Genomic DNA, 23,319 nt, shown 5'->3' with positions numbered 1-23,319 from the left:
TAATTAATGTAAATTCAAAATAAAATTATTTTTTTTATTTTAATAAACATACAAAATAAATTCTCATAAAATACTATAATGAGTATTTTATCTGACAAAATGAGAATTTTTACTTTGGACCACTCAAAAATAGTTTAAAGATAGACCTTTGCCATATTTAATAAAAAATAAATTTTATGATAATAAAAACTAAGTAACAAAAAAAAAGTAAATACAAAATATTGTATTTTACTAAAATTTACTAAAAATAATAAAATCAATCTTTGAATTTGGTTCACAATATTAGACTCTCCTTTTAAGGCATATTCAACAGAAAAATATATTTACTTATTTTAATTAAATATTACAAATTCAATGCATCCAAAATAAATAAACATTGAATGTTAGAAATTTCATTTGACAATATTTCAAAAATGTAAAAAGAATTAAAATATGCATTATCAGGGAAATAGTCAAATTTGAATACCTCCATGCCATTTTTATTTTTCTCATTCTCTTATATATATCATCACATTTTGAGTTATCTCCCTCTCACATTGTCTTGTGTTCTAAAACTGGGAAAAAACACCATCTCAACAAAGTCTGTGTGTTCTCACCATTACATTCTGAAGGTGGCAAAAGTTTTTTTTTTTTTTCTTCCATTTTCTTTTTCGTTTATTTTTTTCTTAATCGAATTTCCATCTCATTTTCTCTTTGTGTTTTTGGATTAATCAAAAAAGTTTAATTTAATATTTTCTACGACCTTTTTTATAAGGAATACTTTAAAAACATTGGTTTTTTTTTTATAAGAAACACTCTTTAGATTTATTCTTTATTAAATACACAATTTTATTTGTACCCTGAATTATTAAATAAAATATATAATCTATTCCTTGGTCTATGGGATTTTTTCAGGGTATCAAATAATCCAGGGTTAATTTTGAAATAAAACATCAAATTTTAGAATTATTAATGAGAAAATTAACTTCCTTGGTCTGTGTGATTTTTTCAAAGTGTTATTTATAATAAAAGACCGAAAAAGGACCACGGTTCGCTCTAAATTTCAATTTTGTTAGAATGTGATTTTTCACTTTGGATTTTCTTGTATTTTCATGATTTTTAGTACCTTCTATAATAATTTAAATATTTTATGCCATTTACAACAGTAGAGAATGAGTGGATCTTCAAGTGCAAACAATGTAATATCTACCGATGATACATTGGTGTATCTGGATGAAATTAAGGATGCATTTAAAGACGAGGTGGAAAAGTTTAATGACTTTATAGAGATTATGAGAGATTTCAAGGAAAGAAGGTTTGATTTATTTATTATTTATTATATTGTTGAAAAGGTATTTGAATTTGTTAATTGTAACTGATTTGTATTTTCCCTTTGAATATTTGTAGAATTGATGTTGAAGATGTTGCATCAAGAGTGAAGGAATTGTTTAAAGAGCATGAAGAATTATTAATGAAGTTTAATAACTATTTGCCCGATGAATATAAAATCTCACCTCAATGAAGAGTGTTTGTCAGGTTATTTCACTTTTTTTATGTTGTGATGGATTTAGTGATTTTGTTCCCATAATAAGCTAGTGATAAGAGTTATTCACTACCAATAATGATGCAACTTTGGAAACCTAAGGTTTGGTTGTAGAGAAAATGTAGTATTTTATTGTTAGATTAAATTTTAATTTTAATGTTTGTAATTTGTGAGATTTTAACTATAAGCAATTTTGTCATTAAGATATTGAGTAAGAAATTAAGAATGATGATGGTTTATATGAGCATTAAGTAAAGTGATATTTATTGTCGAATTTTTTTATAAGTGACATTTGAATTATAAGGAATACAATGGGTACTCAACCTTTACAATTCAAAGATAATCACTTTAGATACCACGAAAACAATCCAATGGATTATTACACAAGTCATGGAAAGCCACTAAAGCATTGCTTCCAAAACGGCGTATAAACCAAAATCAAGCAATATAAATAATTTGGTTCACTAAAGAAGATACATTGACAAAATCTCCTCTAAATAAAATATTATTACGCGGGTGCTAAATGCTCCATGTCGTTGCCAACCAAATAATGTGCCGGAACCTCTTGCTATTATTACCATATATTGAGTCTCCAAATAAATTAAAATGACATGAAGTATCATTAAAAGGAATAAGCTTGGTCACGCCACATTTGAAGAAAATATAATGGGTATCTTCTCTTTCCTTGAAGCAAAACACACAGCTTCTGTCATGGTTGTTTGTGATGATGCCTTTGTTGTATAGGGCTTCCCTAGTTGGTAGTTTATGGAGCAACAATCTCCACCCAAAAATGCTTACCTTCGATGGAACATTATTCAACCAAAGATTCTTCAAAGCTTTCGTCGTGTTGAGCTCTAAAACATGTGCACCAGACCAGTTTTGCAAAGCCATATGTACACTGTTTTGACAGTAAAAAAACCAGCAGTATGTGAAATCCATCTTCTCCTATCGTTCACCTCCCTTCGTGGCCGCACTGCTTCCAAAATTGAAAGAATATCATGTGCTGCTACTGTTTCTGTTTTCGATAGCTTTGCTGTCCATTCTATTTTCCACACCCAATTATTACAATCCCAAGCACCCATGGAGGAGATTGTATTTGTCTTGCTGCATAGATTTGTTTTAAAGTGTACTCCCTCCGTCCCAAAATATAAGTAAAAAGTGGTCAACTAAAGTGGATGTATTTGGTTAAAAATTTAGGCCAAATACATCCACTTTGATTGACCACTTTTTGCTTATATTTTGGGACGGGGGTAGTAGGAAATAAATCGTGCAAAGGTGCCGTTCCGATTCATTTTTCTTTCCAAAAACCATTATCATTACCATCACCTAGGATGCTACTGGTGTTATTATCGAACCAGCAACCTTCCTCCTCACTACCTAACTTCAAAATATCGCGCCACCAAATAGATGCTTGTTTAAGACCAGTCGTCCCTTCCCCATACAAAAAATTTGCTGCAAAAGACCAATATCTCCACCTCAAAAAATCGTACCAAAGAGCCTCTTTGTCACTCAAACACCTCCACTTCCACTTATACAAAAGTGATGAATTGAAAAGCTCCAAATTTTTTATTTCTAATCCTCCTTTATCTTTTGGTTGACAAATGCGCTCCCAACTAACCCAACACACTTTCTTACTACCTCCCCACAAAAAATCTCTTTGAATACTCACCAAATCCTTTAAGACACAAATCCGTGCCTTGTAGAAGGAAAAAAAATAAAGAGGTAAACTTGATAGTACGGAATTGATGAGAGTGACTCTCACTACTAAAAAAAAGGTTTTTACCTCCTATAGAAAGATTACGACCGTTCCAAGCACAAAGTCTTTTTTTCATGGATTCGATTATAGGTAACCAAGTAGCTCTTCTTCTTGAATTAGCACCTACCCGAATTCCAAGAAATCGGAAGGGGATAGATTCCACTTCACAATGCAAGTAGGCCAAAGAAGCTCTTAAAAAGTTGTCCTCAAGTTTAATTCCATAAAGCTTACTTTTGTAAAAATTAACTTTAAGACCGGACACAATCTCAAAACTCCTCAAAACAATTTTTATAGTCCAAAGGTTGTCCCAATTACCATCTCCCACTATAATAGTATGATCAGCAAATTGAAGAGTATGAAAAGAAATATTCTTACTAACCTTGTAACCTTGGAAAATGCTATTATCCACCGCTCTATGCATAAGGCTTGTGAGACCTCCATCTACAATCAAGAACATGAATGGAGAGAGAGGGTCTCTTTGCCTCAACCCTTTACCAACATTAAAATCCTCTGTCGGGCTACCATTTACCAAAACAGACATGGAACTTTGAAACACAAAAGCACGAATTCATCGTCGCCATCCTACAGCAAATCCCATTCTAATCATCATATATTCTAAAAAATTCCAATTCACCGTATCATAGGCCCTCTTGAAATCTACTTTGAACAACAAGCATTTATCTTTCATTCTTTTTGTCAAATCAATCAATTGATTGACAACTAACACACCATCCAAAATCTGTCTGTTGAGTAAAACAGCCGATTATACTTCCGATATTAATTTTCCTAGAACTTTCTTCAACCTAGTTGCTAAGACCTTAGATAACATCTAATACAAACTAGACACCAAGCAAATAGGTCGATAATCCGAAAGAGCTTGCGGGTGATCCTTCTTAGGAATGAGAGTCAAGAAAGATGCAGTGATAGCCTTTGGGAGGGATGCACTGTTATGATACTCATACAAAAACTCCATAATATCCCCTTTAATAATCTCCCAACAAGCTTTCAAAAAATTAAAATTGAAACCGTCTGGTCCTGGACTTTTATTACCATCACTACTCCAAATTGCCTCTCTAACTTCACCAACGGAAAAAGGTTCCAACAAAGATAGATTATTCTCTTCAGTTAGAGAATGAAACGGAATTCCATTGAGATTCGGTCGATTCTCCCAACTCCCCCTAAAATTGTTCTCAAAGTAATTCTTTACAAACCCCTTTACCTCCCCCACCTCTTGAACCCATTGATCACCATTCTTCAAGGCCACCAATTGATTCTTTCTTCTTCTACTCTTAATGGATTCGTGAAAGTATCTTGAAGTCGAATCACCTTTAATCCATTGTTCTTCTTATATTGAATACACATTGTACTTACCATTATAAAAAAAAAAACTTTCCACTAAATAAGGAAACTAACACAAAGATAGTTGAAAAATCTCATTCTTTTTACTGTAAACAAGGAAACATAGTATGAAAAGGTATTACTCATCATTCGCACACCTTTTCGTGAAACCAATTTATTGTCTATCTAATCGACACAAACGCTTACTAAAAAGTTATTATCATCCATACATGAAAGATAAACCCTAATCCCCTATAAAAGGCACTTCATGGTTTTCAATTAGCCTCATTAAATATTTTCCGTATGCACATAATCCAGAATAAAATTCACAATTTATGACCGACAACACTCTTTGTTCATCACTTCCTTCATCCTCCATCTCTTTTTCCTTTTCTTTCTCTTTACTCAACAACAATTTTTAGAAGTCACGAGAATACTCGATAATCTTCGGATTCACATGCTTAAATTCATTGTCATATTGCTCTACGTACATTGAATTAAGTGAAACGAATTTTCTATTGGCGTGTGTTGGTAACGGTTTTTTGTCCCAGATGGAGAACCGACTTTCTATGGAACATTGTAGAAAAGATGCTTTAGAATTACTCCTAGAAATACAGAATAGATTTATTCAACAAAATAAGAGGGATAAGTTTGATGAATTTATCAGATTCTACATGGCTTATCATAAGGAAAAAAGGTTTGATCATACAGTACCACAAATTATATTTTTGTATTATATTCTGAGAGATAGTTTTAAATTTGTTATTTTATAGGACTGATGGTGTGGATTATACAGAAAGATTTAAGGAAATATTTAAAGATAATAGAGATTTGCTATTGAGATTAAACAACTTCTTGCCAATTGGATGTGAAATCAAACTTCCATCGGAGGGTGAACAATCTTGCCCAAAGAAGCATGTAAAAATGGAAGATGCTATAAATTTTTTAAAGAAGATAAAGGTTATAAGTGTTCTAAAGTTTGATGGATTCTCTTCATTATGATTTAATTTGTTTTAAAGTTAAAGAAGAATTTATTTTTGTGTCTTTTGGTTCTTTTGCTTCTTGTATTTTGACTCTTTTGTAACATTACTTAGTCTTCCTTATTACGTCTTCTGCTGAGTAGACTTTTTGTTCATAATTTTCCTGCAGGCTCGGTTTCATGGCGTAGACGATATTCACATTTACTATTCATTACTTAACGTATTAAATATGTACTATAAGAAACAACAGTCTTTCACCGACGTCTGCCAAGAGGTAAATATGTCGAATTTAATTATTGTGCATAGTCATTTCCAAATATTATTACGGTCGAAACCTAATATTTTTGAATGATTTGGTCTCCAATGTTGATGTTTGATTTGTCATAATTGAACTTCTTCAGGTTGCTTTTATTTTCAAAGGTTATCCCGACATTCTTGATGAATTTACTCATTTTCTCCCGGAAGCTTATTCTAATTATTTTGCTACTCAAAATTCTGTGAGTCGAGCTATATAGGAAATATCCAATGCCAATTGTGCAGCAACTTGATTTTGCTAAAGTTTGATGGATGTAAATGAAATGTAAATTTTGGATTTGATAGAATTCATACTTTTTAGACAAAATGTAAATATTTGTAATTTGCGAAATTTGAAAAACAATACACATTTAGGCAAAATGTAAATATTATTAGTAGGAATATTATCAATGTTAGGGGTGTGTCTTTCCCCCGAGTAGTTAAATTGTAGTTTTCTTTTCTTTCTTTGGGCTTTAGCCCCTTTATAAATGATCTCGGCCACACTTTTTATCGGACGGTCCTACGTTCAACCAAGTCCTAGTTCGGTCCTCACAAATTTTCATTATAGTGCTTAGAGAACCTTCTCTAATATGCAATTTCTCTTTAGATCACTCTTGATCTTACAACATGTATTTTCTTACTCTCATCAGGCTTACATATATGATAAAGAAATTATAATATTTTCACTTAAAAGTGGACTATGCATGGTTAAAGATCAATCCCATAGCTTAGCCGAAGCTGACACATTTATTAACTAATGGTTTGATCCGCTGCACTATTTTTCTCTTCATCTGATTTTTCCATAGGTGTTTACAGGTAAAGTTTTTAATGTGGCAGCTATCATTGTTTAGCTATCACTTGGATATTGGTCCAATCACCCAAATTTTATTTTATTTTTCAAGAAAAGAGAATATTTTTTCTTTTAATATTATTTTGAATTAATGTCGTCACTTAACTTATTTGAACTACTCCTACTTCTTTTCGTTAATAACTTCACTCTCATAAAACAACCCAAATGTGTCCTCATTCCACTATATATAGACAAGGATACTCCCTCCGGCCCCTTTTTATAAGGAACACTTTAAAAAAATAATTTAGTTTTTTTTTATAAAAAACTTTGACCAATTTTCAAATTTTTTAAATATTTAATTTCACTTATACTTTTATTTATTATGAGAGAGAATATTAAACATAAGTAAATTAGTTGAATTGAGAGTAATTAAATAAGGGTATACATGGAATAAGCTTAAATAGAGGTGGGAATAGGCTAGGCCGAGCTAGGCTTTGCCAAGCCTGAGCCTGGCCTGTCAAAAAATCGAAGGTCTGAGCCTGGCCTGTGGCCTATCATAGACTTAAATTCTAGGCCTGAGCCTGGCCTTTTGAAAGTCTGATGTGGCCTGTTAGCCTGTTTAAAAGCTTATTTCATATGAACATATTTAAATAAATAATTATATTTATTTTGAAATATACTTATGAACTAATAAAATAAGGAGAATGTTAACTTGTGCCCTTAAGGGCACATGTTAAGGAGATAAATATGGAAAAAATTTATTGAACTTGTGGTGTATTCAATTCTCTAAACATTAAATGTTTTCTATCATTAAAAGCTATATTTCTATTTTTAGGTAGCTTAACATGTGCCCTTAGGGCACAAGTTAACATAACCCATAAAATAATGTTCCATTTGATATTTTAGAGAATTTGACTATATATGTCATCATATTTCAATTCTAGTTTATAATAATACATTTATATATGTTAAAAACTAATGTAGATTAATAAACTTAAATTACTTAAAAAGTTAATAGATTTATAATTTAATCAAAGTATAAATTTTAATATATAAATAATAATCGTAATAAAAATATTATTCATGTTAACTTAAATAGGCCGGCCTAGTAGGCCTCAAAGGCTTTTTTAATGGCCTGCGGCCTGGCCTTTTTAGCTAAATAGGCTTATAAAAAAGCATTGGCCTGCTCTATTTAAAGAAATAGGCTGGCCTGGCCTGAGCCTATGTAGGCTAGGCCTTAAGGCCATGTAGGCCGGCCTGGCCTATTCCCACCTCTAAGCTTAAATTATAAGAGTATTAAATAAAAATAAATGTGTTTTCTTGGTATGTGTAATTTTATCAAAGTGCTCCTTATAAAAAGGACCGGAAGGAGTAATTGAAAAGCTTGTATCCAAAAAAAGAAAAAAAATTGAAAAGCTATCGATCGTTAATTGGTCTAGTGGTGATTGACGCTGGACTTGGTAGGGAAGACCAGAGTTCGACCTCCCGCAACTGCGATCGAGAAGGGGGCTGCAACCACTTGATGTCAGAACCAACCCTCCAACTAAATTAGACGGTCTAGTAGGCCGAATACTGGTTGTGAAAACAAAAAAAAATAAAAAATAATTGAAAAATATCTCTTTTTTTTATGAAAATAACGACTCATAATATTTTTTTACGCAATAAGGACTCATAATTGAAAAGGTTTTTATTCATTCTCACACCATTTTGCTAAACCAATTTATGTATTACTATATCAATTTAATCATCACAAACGCTTGCAAAAATCAGGTTTTGGTTTTTTTTTTTTTCAACATTCATAGATGAAATATAAATCCATTTATTTATTTTTTGGTTTTCAGCACCAGTATTCAGTCGACTATAATGTCTAATCTGGTTAGAGGGTCAGTTCAGACATCAAGTGGTTTTAATCCCTCTCAATCGCAATTGTGGGGATTGAACCGTGAAATATAAATCCATTTATAAAATATATTCCCTCCGGCCTCTTTTGTAAGCCAAAGTTCCATTTTGTATACTTATTAAGGAGTAGCTTTTTTGTCTTAATTTCATGTGATATTTCTATTAAAATTCCTAAAATGCCCTTATAATTTGCATTGGAACTCTACAATTATGTTAAAAAAGTAGAACAATTAATGAGATACTTTAGGAAGAATAACATTAAATAAAGTTGATTTTGACAACTTTTGCTTATATTTAAGATCAAAATCTTTTGTTGACTTTTACTTATAAATAAGGCCGGAACGAGTATAAATTACGTCAGGGTTTGAATTTAAACTCGTTAAATTAACCTCTTTAAATATTTAATTAACGCGCCCAAGCTATATTTAATTAACCATAGATGAATTTATTGTTTAGCCATAAGTTTCCGTGTGCACATAATCCGGAATAAAGCTCAAAATCTACAACCGACATATATATATCACACACTCAACTCTTCCCTTTTTATTCATCTTCCATCTCTTCTTCATTTTCTTCAATTACTCAAAGTTTTGAGACTTCACAATCACTAGGTAAATTTCAGTTTTTTTTTTGGGGGGGATTGAGGTAAATTTCAGTTTTAGTTGCTTGAATTCATTGTTATGTTGCTTTACATTTAAATCTCTATTTTGTTTGCAGGATTTCGCTCTAATTCGTGGTGATCAATTCGAGATTCTTGATTTCGATCGATTGGTGAGAACGTTGGAACCATGAGCAACTTGAGGTTTGCAAATTAATTTTTTTTTCTTAGTTTTGTTGGAGTTGCTTTTCCCCTTTTGTACTTGATAGAACAGTTGGATCTTCCACCAAATGGTGTATGGATTTTTTTTAGCTATGGTTGAATTTTGAGTTTTTGGATCTGCATGCGAAATCGAGCAATAATTCGCATTCAAGTTTTATGTGCTCAATATTTCCTAATCAATTTTACCGAATTAATTTTTTGTTTTTTTGGATTGAATGTCAAGCCGAGGAAAATCATTGATGAAAAACATACGTTCCATGGAACTTAAAGAAGGTTTAGAATTTATGAAAGAAGTGAAGAGAATATTTATTCAAGAAAATAAGAAGGATAAGTATGATGACTTTATGAGACTCATGAATGCTTATAAGAAACAAAGGTTTGATCATATAGTACCACAAATTATTTTTTATATTATAATATGAGAGTGAGTTTTAAATTTGTTAATTAATTTGTCAATCTTATTGGTATTTTTGTAGGATTGATTTTCAGGATTTAATAAAAAGATTGACGGAAATATTTCAAGGGCATAGCGATTTGCAACGGAGATTAAACCAATTCTTACCAATTGGATATGAAATCGAACTTCCATCGAAGAGTGAACAATCTTGCCAAAAGAAACAGGTTAATAAGGAAGATGCTGTAAATTTTTTGAAAAAGATAAAGGTATTGAGATTTCTTAAGTTTGATGGAAACTCTTCATGAAGATTTTTAATTTGTTTTCCTTTCCAAAGGTACATCTTAAAGAAGAATTTATTTTTGAGTCTAATGGATCATTTTCATGCAGACTCAGTTTCAAGACATTGAAGATGTTCACATTTACTATTCATTTCTTCACATATTAATTATGTATTATAAGAAACAGAAGTCTTTCACTGAGGTCTGCCAAGAGGTATGTGCTGGGTTTATGCTTGAGAATCATGTTACTATATTCCTTTAACTTATTAATTTCACCTTTAAAATATTGGTATAGTGAAAATTTTATGTCCTAATATTTTCGAACGATTTGGATCTCCAATATATTCGGCGGTTCTAGATTTGTTGAAGAGCGATAAATCTAGAACCGCCGAATTGCATAAGGGCATGGAGATGACGAACAAAATTACTAAAAAAACACCGATGTCAAAATTGCACAATCACAATAACTTGTGGAAGACTGAAAGATGAACCAAACATATATATATTGATGCTTGATTTGTCATAATTGAACTTCTTCAGGTTGCTTTTATTTTCAAAGATCATCCCGACCTTCTTGATGAGTTTACTCAATTTCTCCCAGAAGCTATTTCTTCTCATTATGCTACTACTCAGAATTTTGTGCGTCGAGCTATGTAGGAAATCTCCTATGCCAATTGTGCTGTAAATTAATTTTAATAAAGTTTGATGGATCTAATGAAATGTAAATTTTGGATTCGACCAAGAGAATTCAGACTTTTTATGTAAAAAATATTTGTAATAATTTGCAAGTTTTAAAAACATTTTATATGACTGTTTAAGTAAAGGTAAATTGATTGCGACTAAAACATTTAAATGCGTTCTTAATTAGATGATCATATGACTTCATATCTAATACTATGCCATGTTGTTTTGAAGAAAAAACTGATATTAAGAGCAAAAATAATAATAGGAATTTTTGTTTGCTATAAAAGTGATAAGTCTCTTAAGAAATAAACCCTAGTGAGAGACGGCAGCACACATTAAAAAGAGGCTGCCAGTCAATAAGAGGTTCATAACTGCACTAGCATAATCAATTATATATTAACATGGAATTATGCAATATTTATCAAAACTTAGGATGAATCAGTTAGACAGATATTATAAATTAGAATTGTACCGAACCAATTAGACAGATTATTAATTGGTTTCTCTATTTGGTTATTTATGTGTTGTGTGATACTAATTATATTATTAGTATTCATTTGTTTTGAGAGTGATCATAGTATCACAGTTCCTTCAAATTTAATAATGGTTATAGCACCATATTCCCTATGATTTAAATGGTTTTAGTTACCATATAAGAATGGTCTCGGTACCATAGTAGAATGGACTTAAAATCATTGCGCAATGGTTTTAGTACCATAATTGAGGGTGTAATTCTTGCACGATATCTACAGTGCATTATTTATCGGTATCAGTAGAGAACTGGGTTGTTTTATCCTGGAGACTTCGTGGTTGATCGTCTGCCTTGCACAATTTTGGGCAGTGCCGCGAAACGTCTTAAAGAAAGCATACTCACCCACGACTCAGTCCAGTAATCTCTTCGGTGGCTGAAAATTATTTTAACGGTTTTTTTAACTCCGATAACAACAGTACTTCTGTCCACTAACAGAATACTTAGTATTCTGTTTTTTTTTTCATTAATTTTTTTTATGTTTTTTTTTATATAGTAATTTTATGTTTTTATGTTTTTTTAATTTAGTGATGCACATGTCACTACATTATTGGTAGCACATTAAAACAATAGGGCACACTCTGCCACGATAACATTACGATGTTTTTTTGGGTTTGGGGGCTTGTAGGAGAGTTCATTATGGTTTGGCTTTAGTTTGGCATGCCGTTGTGTGGTCCATATGGTTATCTCGCAATGATCTTATCTTCTATGGGCAGTCCACTTCCATTGAGCAATTGGTGGATAAGATTAAACTCTACTCCTTAAAATGGATTTGTGGTAAGAATCCTGGTCACACTTCTCTTTATGAGTGAAAAGTGGAACCTATTTTGTGTTGGTGCGGTTAGAGCGGAGTGGAGGGGTCAACCTTGTGTCAGTTGTGTGACATCGTTGTTGATTGGCAGGTTCCCTGTTGTTGGTAATTGAACTTGGTTTTTCATGTCCTTTTTTTTAATTTCTCTCATACCTTTGTTAGTTTTTTATTTTTTGGTGTTTTTCTTATACTCCAAAATCTTAGTAATAAACCTTGATTTTCGATATATATATATATATATATTTGCCATTCAAAAAAAAATATTATTAAATATAGAGCATAATGTGGGACTAAAAAAATATTTAATTTAGATTTTATCAATTCGAATATTATTCATTTTACTGAAAAGTGAAAATCAAATCATATCGTTACACCTACTATTATTCATTGGTTAACTTAATTAAATGCGAAACAAAATAGTTTTTTTTTAATGGCAAATAATATATATTGTAATAAAAAGAAAGGGGGACAACAGTCGATACAAAAGATAGAAGCCAAGCATCACTGAAATGAGTATCGAAAGTACTCAAAATAAATATAAAAAAATACAATGCTCCACAAACACCAACACCCGGCTACCAAAACAAGGGCACCAAAAACACACCTTACCACTAAAAATAATATGCACAAAAAATACAATAATTGAGAGAAGAAAGTCGAAAAGAAGAACAACATGGAACAAGCCACCCACGAGTCCGAGAAAACACAACACCAACACACCATTCTCCTCTATTGGCTCCAGCACAAAACAGGTTACACCTCCCATTCATAGAAGGAGCATGGAGACTCGGGATTCTTTGCCAGAAACCACTTCCAAGATTAAAGTTTCACCTTATCAACCAAATTGTTGACAAAAACAATTCTTCTCGCAAAGACACACCGATCAGTAACATGTCAAATTGATAATCAACCCTAACTTATTCTTCCTAACCAAACCTAACCTAAAAAAAACATGGAAAAAACTACTAACAGTATGAAGAGACACAAATTGAATACCCAACCACCGAAATAGTTTAAATCAAACGGAAGAAGTAATCAATCCACTAACTCTCCACATATCACACATAAGTATCACTGTGATCCTTCATCACCCCACGACGGAAAATGTTTTGACTTGTCGGCACTCTATTTTAAATAAGTTGCCAAGAGAAAGACACTAACTTTATAAGAGTTATCATGAAAGATAATTGTAATCTGGTAAAAATATTTAAACTGAACACTAGATAGTTACGGTGCCAAAATGACCAAAAGGTACTTCCGTCCACATTAATATATATATATATATATATATATATATATATATATATATATATATATACTTCTTCCGACTTTTTTTATAAGTAAAAATTATTTTTTAGATTTATTGAATAATCAATGTATCTAACTTACATACAGGCTAGATACATTAATTGATCGATGAATCTGATAAGTAAATTTTACTTATAAATAAAGTTGAATGAGTACAGTATAAGATTTTCAATGCCCCCACACAATACAAGATTGTTTGCCCTAGATTTCAGTGCGCGCAGCTTCAGGGAAAATAAGGTAAATCTTAGATCCGACACTCAATCCCTTATGTTTCTCATTTCCGCCATTATCATTCTTCTCTTTTTTATTCCTTGCTCATCTCTTCTTTCTATCCCTCACAAAATAATTCTCTCTTCAAATTTTTTTTTTGTTAGATTAGAATAAGCTCTGATTAATCATAACAATTTTGAGACTTGATGATCGCTATTTAAATTTCATTTCCGTCGTCATTAAGCTTTACATTAAAATTATGCGAATTTTGGTTTCTGATTTTTTATTTTTTTAATGACATTTTTGGTTCTGATTCTTTATTATGTTTAAGGATTTGGCTTCTTGAAGGTGATCCTTGCTTTGCTTTAACTCATTAAGGTTCTGTTTGAATTAGCTTATTTTTGAGCTTATGCAAACAGCTTATGCAATTTTTATGGATTATTATAACTTTGTCAAGGTAGTTTATGATAAAATAGTTTATAAAAATACAATTTTCACTAGTGTGTACTTATAAAATAACATAAAACCTAATTTATATTGCATAAGCTCAAAAATAAACTAATAGAAACGAGGCCTAAGTTAGATCTGAAGTATTTTTTCTATTATTGTTTGAATGATTTATTGTTGAAGAGGGAGAGGATGGTATAGAGTGTCATTTCTAGAGTTTTAATAGTTTTTGTTTGTGGTTAATTAGTGTACGTTTTTGTGCTTAATTGATACTATAACATTTGGATCTTGCTTCTAAAACAAAAAAGGTACATTTGGATCACCTTTATTGAATTTGTTTTTGCTATTGTGAATGTGTAATGTAGGTAGTTTAGATTGTTGTTTGGTTTTTAGAATCTGTTTAGTGTTTTTGATTTTTTTTTTATTTTTAAATGACAAAATAATATTACATAAAAAACGACAAAAGTACAATATAATATTCAGAATTTAGAGTTTTTAATTATTATTGTATGTTGGTAATGTGCTTGATATATTCTTATTATTTTATTTTTAATTTTGATTGAAGGTTAGGGCAATTAACCTCAAATGATGTTTGAAAGGGATGATGCGGACAATTTTTACAAACAACTAAGGAAAGATTCCAACAATTTTTACAAAGAACTACGGAGTAGATTCAAAGATAATACGGACAAGTTGGAGGATTTTATGATCGCCTTCAAAGATTGTTCAAAACAAAGGTTTGATCATGTTGCATCATAATCTTAATTATTATTTTATCTAATTCGGAGGTCATTTCTGGCATCATGTAGTTCCAGTTCCCTCCCAATCGGAATTACAGAAATCGAACCGTGTTTCTCCTACCAAGTTCAATCACCACTTATATTATAATGTGTGATAGATTCTTTAATTTTTTATTTGCAATTAATTTGTTTATCCTTTTCCTTTGTAGCGACTATGCGGGTTTCGCAACAAAAATGAAGAAAATATTAGAAGATGATAAAGATTTGATATTGAAATTAAACAGACTCGTGCCAGATCGATACAAAATTAATGATATAACTAGTCCAAAGAAACGTCCTAATTTGGAAGATGCTAAAATTTTTTTGAGAAAGATAAGGGTATGTTGCTGAATCTTAATTGGATAGATTCTCTAACTAAAATTTTATTTTTTTAACATATAAAGAAAAAAAATTATTTAGATTTGAGTCTAATACGAGTCATTTTTCAAGCAGGCTCAATTTCAAGGGGTTGATGATCACATTTACAAATCATTGATTTTCATACTGAATATGTTTTATAGGAAAGTTAAGTCTTTCAATGAGGTTCACCAAGAGGTATGTGTTGGGTCTATGCATATCAATCATGTTATAGTTGTTATATTCCTTTTGGTTTTATTTTTAAGTTTGAATTGTGATTGTGCAATTTTAATCTCATATTTTTTTGGTGGTCGTTTTGAGTGGTTTTGGTAGTTTGTTGCTTTCTTGCATCCTTGTTAGTGTTTTCTATGTATATCTTAATTTTATTTTTTTAGTATTTCTTGTACCCTACTCGGTATTCTGACTGTTTTATTCAATATATATTCATCTATTCGTATTTTTCTTGAGCTACTCAGATTTCCAATATATTTTGATTTTTCTCTGATGCAATAAGGGTGACCCCATTGTTTTTCCTACATATTTATTTTACTCACTTTTAGAAATCCAAGTTCATTTTTATTTTCCTACATTTTTATTTTACTCACTTTTAGAAATCCATGTGCATTTTCATTTTCCTACATTTTTATTTTACCCATTTAAAATCTCACAATAACAATATTTGAAAGAATAAAAAGATGAAGCAAACTTGTTTATTTTATTGTTTGATTTGTGATCATTGAACTTCTTCAGGTTACTACACTTCTTAAAGACCACCCTGATCTTCTTGATGAATTTACTCATTTTCTTCCAGAGGGTATTGCTTCACAAAAGATTCTATGCGTCGAGGCAAATTCAGGTTGACCAAATTTAAAGAATTCTTTGTTCATTTTAATTGTAAGACAGCTCACCTTAAATCATCCTGATTAATTATATATGGGTCTTGCCGACGAGTGTTCCGAGGCATTTTTTAAGCATTTCATTTAAAAAAAAATTATTCAAAAAGTTAAATACTACAATTTTTAATGCTTTGACTTTAAGAATTCCGATAAAAATTCTATAAAAAACTTACTATTTAAGAGTTTAAAGAGTGCCCCGAGAACACTATTTAGCATTTGCATTTATATATTATCATCTCGATAACTAATTGAGTGTTACAATTACATTCCATTTGATTCTATAGAAAGAAAATGGGAGGAAAAAATAATTATATAAACCAATGCATAAATTTGAACTAAAACTAATTTAAATTTATCCATTAATTTGCGTAATTTTTTTTCTTCTACTTTTTTTTCATAAAATTAACAGACCATAAATGATGTTGACATGTTGTATTATTATTGATGATTTAATATTCTGAAAATTAAAAGACTTTTTCTAGGATTAATTGACAAGATTTCCCAAACCTACTAACAACAACAAAGGTTGTAGTAGAGACACACTGACACTTTATCTGACTCCTCTTATGTTTTTACAGCAGGTTGGTAAGGATACACCTGAGAGATTAGATGCATGATGCATCATAGACCTTTATTGTTCTGCGTGAGACTTTGTTATTAGGAATTGAACATGTGTTATAATTCCTTGATTTGTTGTGTTAGACTCTTATATTTGTTTCTTTAATTAAGTGCATTTCATGAAGTTATGGATTTGAACAAATATTTTATGTGATTTTAATGTATCCAGTACCAAATATTTAATATTCCAGATAATATTCTAGATATTTTATTTAGGGTTAAATATGTTTTTGATCTCTGTAGTTTTCAAGAATTTTTGTTTTAGTTTCTGAAAAAAAAATTTATATTTTTTAGTCCGTGAAGTTTTTTCCGTCAATATCTTGTTTTACATTTTATTTATGGTATTACTAATTTACTAGTGGCCAAACAGGCACCGTGCCCGTTTGTATGGTCCATATTTTCTATTTTGCTAACGTATATATAAACCGTAAACAATGATTTTACTAAAAATTTGATTTTTATTCAATTCAATTTTTGCGTACTTTTAGTTTTCATTTAAATAAAAAAATGTATTTTATGTGCATTAATCGACATAATAGGTAAAGAAACACCTTGATGGATTTAGAAGTACTCTCTCTGTCTAAAAACGGTTGAGAAAGGCTAAGAGAACGCGTCAGTACACCACGTCCTGAAACCGTTCTCATAGTCTATGGCAACGCTTTTTCCTTTTGCATTTTTTTTTAGGGTAAATGATCATTTACCCCCCTGCAAAATAAGCAAATTTTCGTTTACCCCCTGTGCATATTTTTTTTCTGTTTACCCCCCCTGCAAAAAATAAATTCTCTCATTTTGCCCCCTGGCTGTACAGCAGGACATGTGACTGTGCAAATCTGCTGACGTGGCTTGTACACATGGAAAAAATCATTTATATTTTTTTAAAAAATTCCACGTCAGATATTTTTTTTTATAAAAAATAAATTTTTTTTCCTACAAAATAAAAAAACCAATTTTCTTATTTTCTTTTCCCAAAATTAAAAAAAAATTCCTACAAATAATTTTTTTTCCTACAAAATTTTAAAAATTATATTTGTTTTCCTACAAACGAATTTAAAAAAAAAAATTCCTCCCAAAATAAAAAAACGAATTTTCTTATTTTACTCCCAAAATAAAGATTTACTCCGAAATAAAGTTTATTTCCAAATTAAATATTTTAAAGATTTATTTTCAAATCTCTTTAAATTAAAAAAAAACATAATCTTTAATTTTTAAAAACAAAACTTTATTTTTTTTGTTAATCTCTTTGAATTAAAAAAAAATAGAAGAAGAAGTTTTATTTGTGTTTTCCTCTTCTACCAAAATTATATGTGATATTAAATTATGCAGCAAAAAAAATTAAGCAAAATTATGCTTCAATTCTTATGTGATATTAAATTGTGAAGCAACCTTAGCTTGTACTATATCTGCAGCACTAAATTACGCAGACAAAAATAAAGATTCTATTTTTTTTAATTAAAAGATATTTGAAAATAAATCGTTAAATTCTTTATTTTGGGGACAAAATAAGAAAATTTAATTTTTTATTTATGCAAAAAAAATTATTTTTGTACGAAATCTTTTATTTTTTTTTATTTTGTAGGAAAAAAATTATTTGTAGGAAATTTTATTTTAAATTTTGGGAAAAAAAATTCGTTTTTTTTTTTGTAGGATTTTTTAAAAAAAAAAAAATTATGTGACATGGAATTTAAAAAATAAATATAAATGATTTTTCCACGTGTACAAGCCACGTCAGCAGATTTGCACAGTCACATGTCCTGCTGTACACCTAGGGGGCAAAATGAGGGAATCTATTTTTTGCAGGGGGGTAAACAGAAAAAAAATCTGCATAGGGGGGTAAACGAAAATTTGCTTATTTTGCAGGGGGGTAAATGATCATTTACCCTTTTTTTTATACCGATGGGGTGTATTACACAATGGCTTTTAGGCGTTGCTATAGAATGAAAATGTTGTAATGAAAGAAAAATAATTTAATAATAAATTTTACAATATTTAAGAATGACTTCATGCAATTTTTTTTATTTAAAGAAGGAGTACAAAGTAAACGCTGTTGATAGCATAAACTATATATGGTTTTAAATTGTGGTCTGCATTTACAATTATGGTGTGATCTTCAATTATGTGTACCACATCGTACCGCACCAGGAAGTCTGTCAATTAAGTCATGTGAACTCCCAAATATTCTCTTCTATTCCACGTTTCTTCAAACAATGAAACACTTTATCCTATCCTATATTCTTAAAAATTGTAAGCACATTACCTGAAAACTGAAAAACTAAAAAGAAAAATTATCACCGTTTGGCCATCCTTTTTATATTCCCCTTATTGTATTTGTTCTTGACTTTTGACTTCAATGAGGACCTTAAACAAAGCCACCAAAAAAGAAGGGGAAAAAATTATATTCTTAATTTATGAACCAATCTTGAAAAAACAAAAAAAAAATATAAATACAGAAGAAAAATAAACGTAGCAAAGTACACAAAAAGCAAAACATTATTTCTAAAAAAAATTTAATGTGTTATTTTTACAATTTTATGTTTATATTGTAGTATTTTCTTTGTCACGTTATTTATCATGATGACCACATTAATTTTCACTATGTGATGATATCATGTTCCTTTGGAACTACATATAATATTTAATATTGGTTAAATTTAATATGTGCCCTTAATACACTTGTTAATGTACGATAGATAGATAGTAATTTTATATTAAAAATGTGTATTTTATCCCATTAGAAGTAAAAAATTATTTTGTTCAAGATATAATTACTATTTAAAATTATTACCGTAAAAAAAATTACTATTTAAAATAACCTAAGGGCACATGTTAACATGACCCTTTAAGATTTTAGGAAAAATAGTAATAATCAAAGTTGAACTTTTAAAATTAATAGATACATTATTGCTTAAAAAAATTAATAGATACATGAAGTTTCAAATAAAATTGTATTTATACGTTGACCATTGGCAATCATTACAACTGATTTGTATTCCCCTTAGTAGTACATGTGTAGCCTTCAACATTTAGGGTTGCCTTTCACATATCTTCAAGAGGACATGAATGAAAAAATTCAAACACAATTAATTTCAATTAAAAAAACAATTGAACAAATTAGTAGGATAATTAAAATACCGTATTTGAATTTTCTTTTGCTGCACTCTCGACATATGTTACTCCTACGACGTACTCTTAGAGTTTATGTGTTCAAAATACCATAGTATATTTGACACAATTGAACAAAATTAGTGTCCATATTACGGAGTTTTGGTCCACCTTTAATCACAAATAGATAAATATGCACAAAATTAATTTTTAAAAAGAGAGTCTTCAAAATGAAAACTTGAAACAATTTAGAAGAATGATGAAAACCTGCAGAAAGAAAGGAAAAGATAAAATGATGATGGTTTTTTATTCTCACACCAAATGTATTGCTATTTGAATGCATGATCAAAGAAGAAAAAAATGCATATAAAGTAAAATAAAGGAAAAAATTATTTTAACCTTATCATCCATATTGATCATGTAATAATTACCTTAATTACCTATTTTTAAACTTGAGAATTATCCAAACAATGCAATTAGAAGAAGCCAACATCTTTCCTCCAAAAAATCATAGTTTCGAACACGATCAAAATTGAAACATATATGAGAACTCCCTCTAATAATGCACCAAGCATATATCACAGGTCATGATATCACCACCATACCAAATGTACAAAAATGCAATATTATGTAAGAACACTGATACAAATTAAATGAAGCATCCCTAAGATACACATTTTTTTTAAAAGATATAGAAACGAAAAATTGATTGAAGTGTTCGATAGAATTATAATTGAAAACAAACTCATTAATAAAGAAAGAATATATAGAACCTGAGAAACCACTATACTTTCTATTCTGGACTAGGATTAGACGCTCGGGCATTGAGGGCTCACGAGCAAAGACTCCCGAGCAAGTCTTAACATAAGAACGTTCGGCCGAATATTCGACCCACCAACGGTCACAATACCAACGTGTATTATAACGGGCGTTACCGGAATGATGAGCATTAACTGTTCATCATGACTCTCCAGCCGTTTTCCGGCAGCCACTTGATGGCCATTAAATGCCATCAAGGGACATGGCCCTCCGCTGGGGGCTATATATACATAACCTGTTACCATTCACAAGGTACGTATTATTTTAGCATCGAAAACCTCTGATTTACTCTCACTAACTTGAGCGTCATAGCACCTGCAGGTACACAACCCCCCTCCGCTTCAACAGGGGCTTACAAGAGCTAAACGCCGGAGCGGTCGCATATTCTGATCAGGTACGATCACTTTCTTTATTTAAGTTAATAAAGAAAGTGTTCTATAACATCTAAACTATCAAACCTATAGATAGATATATAAAAACTAAATTTAAATCGACCTTTGTTGAACCAACAATATATATCTTCATCGATCTGCACCTATTATTTCATATTTTCTCTTATTGTATCTCTTCTTCTTCTTCTTCTTCTTCTTCTTCTTCAATCTGTTTTTCTTAGAGACACAACCATTTATTTCTCTCAATGTTTACTCCATTGGGGTATCTATGAATTAAAATCAAGAATAAAGATTAATAATAAAATTGATTAACAAACAATAAGAAAAAAATAATAAAGAACAAACATTATTAACGAAACTATAAGACCGTTAAAAAAAAACTATATGAATTAACATGAAAATCCATCGATGTTCATCAATTATCCTTGCCAATTATTCTTATTAATTAAATCTTTACCCATCACTACATGTCTCTTCCAAAAAAAATTTGGTAGAACATGTCTCTTCCAATTTTAATCCATGCCTTTAAGAAAAAACAGAAACATAAAAAAAAATTAAGAATGAATGTGAGAAATGGGTATTAAGAAAGAAAAAACTTGAATCGATGATCATTGAATCATCTTGCATAAACTATGAAAAGATAAAGAAAACTACAAAAAAAATTGTTAAGTGTCGGTTGGAAGATATAAAAAATAAATTGAAGGGAAGTTATAATTATTTTTGTCATGACATAGATGTAATTGTTGTTGGACTGGGCAATGGGCTTAAAGGCAAAATCAAACTAGCCCAATTAATATGAGAAAGGAAACCGGCCCAAAACAATTAAACTCTAGGTGTCCATTTGGCGATATAAGGCCTGGGCGAGGTAGACAATAAAGGATACCGCCCATAAGATGGATTTACATACGATAACAAAATATCTTCATCCTTCTCTGCCTTAGCGATTAACTTGGGAATGAAGAAACCAACTCCTTGAAACTGCCATAGCTTGGAGACCAAGGTTTTATTCCTACTTTCACGCTGCATCACCGGAAAAGGGGCTGAAGACCGGATTTTTAGGAGCCCTTGCTTGGAGAAGAAGACTAGAAGCTCTATAAATAGCTCCTTACTTTCATTTGTAAGGGGATCGAATTCTGACTTATTAAACTCCCAGGGTTGTTGGGATTAAACTGAGTGTAATCACACCATTTGATCAATAATACAAACCCCCTTGTTTTTTACCAGAACATTTTGGCGCCCACCGTGGGGCTGCGGTAAAATCATTTGATCCCAGCCTATCACAGCAACTAGACGAAAAATCAAACATCTTCACATGGCTGGAGAACACGAAAACCACGACAACTCTAACGTTAACACCCTGCAAGCCGCCGTCGTAGAGATTCGGCGCTTACAAACTCAGATTGCGGCCATCGAAGCCGAAAGAACTAACGAGAAAGAAAGAGCAAAATTGATTTTGGAGGAGGAGGAGGGAGAGGGCGTCATGGACGTACAACCCTTAGCACAGCACTTGTGGGATGCCCAAGTGGTGGAAACAATCAAGGTTCCTCACCTTCCTACCTTCGACGGAAAGACGGATCCAAGGGAGCACCTGATGGCAATTGGGACACAAACTGCCATAATCAATGCTCCGGAACATCTGAAGTGTAAATTACTAGCCGGCACCTTCAAGGATGTCGCCCTGCGTTGGTACATGAACCTTCCAAGAAACTCAATTGAGAGTTATGCTGACTTTCATAAAAAATTTATTCACCAGTTCGCTGGATCGAAACACGTTAAAGTCACATCAACCAGTCTTTTCTCCATCCGCCAAAACCATGGCGAGTCATTGCGTAACTTCCTCGCCAGATTTAGCGAAGCCACCATCAAAGTCTCAAATCCAAATCAGGAGATGTTCGTGGCAGCCTTCCACAATGGGCTAAGAGCGGGACATTTCAATGAGTCCTTAGCCCAAAAGCCAGCCTCGTCGATGCAAGAGGTGAACAAGAGGGCGGAGTGTTATATTAAGGGCGAAGAAAGTAACGCCGAGAAAAGGCAAAGAGACGTTAAGGAGAAGGAATACGTGGGCCGTGCCGCTAGAGCGCCCGAGCACCCACGACCAAAATCAGGGGGCCACCAAGGAGACCCATGGCAAAGGCATCATGGGAAGCCCTACCGCCAACCGCTCAGAAGAGAATTCAGGAATCATCCCGCCAATGAAGACCTCACGCCATTAAACGCCTCAAAGGTTTACGTCTTAAATGAGATTCTGGCCACCGGTTTGGCAAACCTCCCCCCAAGGAGAACCAGTAACATCCCC

At 31.4% G+C, this 23,319-nt stretch overlaps 3 protein-coding genes across 3 annotated transcripts; 2 read left to right on the top strand and 1 right to left on the bottom strand.

Annotated features, from left to right (window-relative positions):
* Positions 1-2,376: 2,376 nt before the first annotated feature.
* Positions 2,377-3,819, bottom strand: LOC123904385. The gene is made up of 2 exons (XM_045954058.1): positions 3,306-3,819; positions 2,377-2,564 (listed from the first exon to the last, which is right to left on the bottom strand). The coding sequence occupies exons 1-2, from the start codon at positions 3,817-3,819 to the stop codon at positions 2,377-2,379; spliced, it is 702 nt and encodes a 233-aa protein (XP_045810014.1).
* A 5,253-nt stretch (positions 3,820-9,072) lies between these two features.
* On the top strand, positions 9,073-10,731 carry LOC123906840 (paired amphipathic helix protein Sin3-like 4). The gene is made up of 6 exons (XM_045956854.1): positions 9,073-9,190; positions 9,297-9,381; positions 9,623-9,775; positions 9,876-10,062; positions 10,184-10,288; positions 10,615-10,731. The coding sequence occupies exons 2-6, from the start codon at positions 9,368-9,370 to the stop codon at positions 10,729-10,731; spliced, it is 576 nt and encodes a 191-aa protein (XP_045812810.1). The 5' UTR covers positions 9,073-9,190; positions 9,297-9,367.
* A 4,306-nt stretch (positions 10,732-15,037) lies between these two features.
* On the top strand, positions 15,038-16,060 carry LOC123904383 (paired amphipathic helix protein Sin3-like 3). The gene is made up of 3 exons (XM_045954057.1): positions 15,038-15,181; positions 15,296-15,397; positions 15,950-16,060. The coding sequence occupies exons 1-3, from the start codon at positions 15,038-15,040 to the stop codon at positions 16,058-16,060; spliced, it is 357 nt and encodes a 118-aa protein (XP_045810013.1).
* The last annotated feature ends 7,259 nt before the right edge of the window (positions 16,061-23,319 follow it).

Source organism: Trifolium pratense, linkage group LG2 (assembly GCF_020283565.1).
Source record: "Trifolium pratense cultivar HEN17-A07 linkage group LG2, ARS_RC_1.1, whole genome shotgun sequence".
Classification (NCBI taxonomy): Eukaryota; Viridiplantae; Streptophyta; class Magnoliopsida; order Fabales; family Fabaceae; genus Trifolium; species Trifolium pratense.
The sequence above is the reverse complement of the archived record's forward strand: the minus strand, read 5'-3'. Positions and strand labels throughout refer to the sequence as shown.

Coding starts and splice junctions, on each gene's coding strand:
- LOC123904385 (XM_045954058.1), bottom strand. CDS start 3,819: ATGTCTGTTTTGGTAAATGGTAGCCCGACAGAGGATTTTAATGTTGGT. Junction 2,565..3,305: donor TCGTAATCTTTCTATAGGAG/GTAAAAACCTTT, acceptor TGTGGAAAATAG/AATGGACAGCAAAGCTATCG.
- LOC123906840 (XM_045956854.1), top strand. Junction 10,063..10,183: donor ATTTTTTGAAAAAGATAAAG/GTATTGAGATTT, acceptor ATTTTCATGCAG/ACTCAGTTTCAAGACATTGA. Junction 10,289..10,614: donor TCACTGAGGTCTGCCAAGAG/GTATGTGCTGGG, acceptor GAACTTCTTCAG/GTTGCTTTTATTTTCAAAGA.
- LOC123904383 (XM_045954057.1), top strand. CDS start 15,038: ATGAAGAAAATATTAGAAGATGATAAAGATTTGATATTGAAATTAAAC. Junction 15,182..15,295: donor TTTTTTTGAGAAAGATAAGG/GTATGTTGCTGA, acceptor TTTTTCAAGCAG/GCTCAATTTCAAGGGGTTGA. Junction 15,398..15,949: donor TCAATGAGGTTCACCAAGAG/GTATGTGTTGGG, acceptor GAACTTCTTCAG/GTTACTACACTTCTTAAAGA.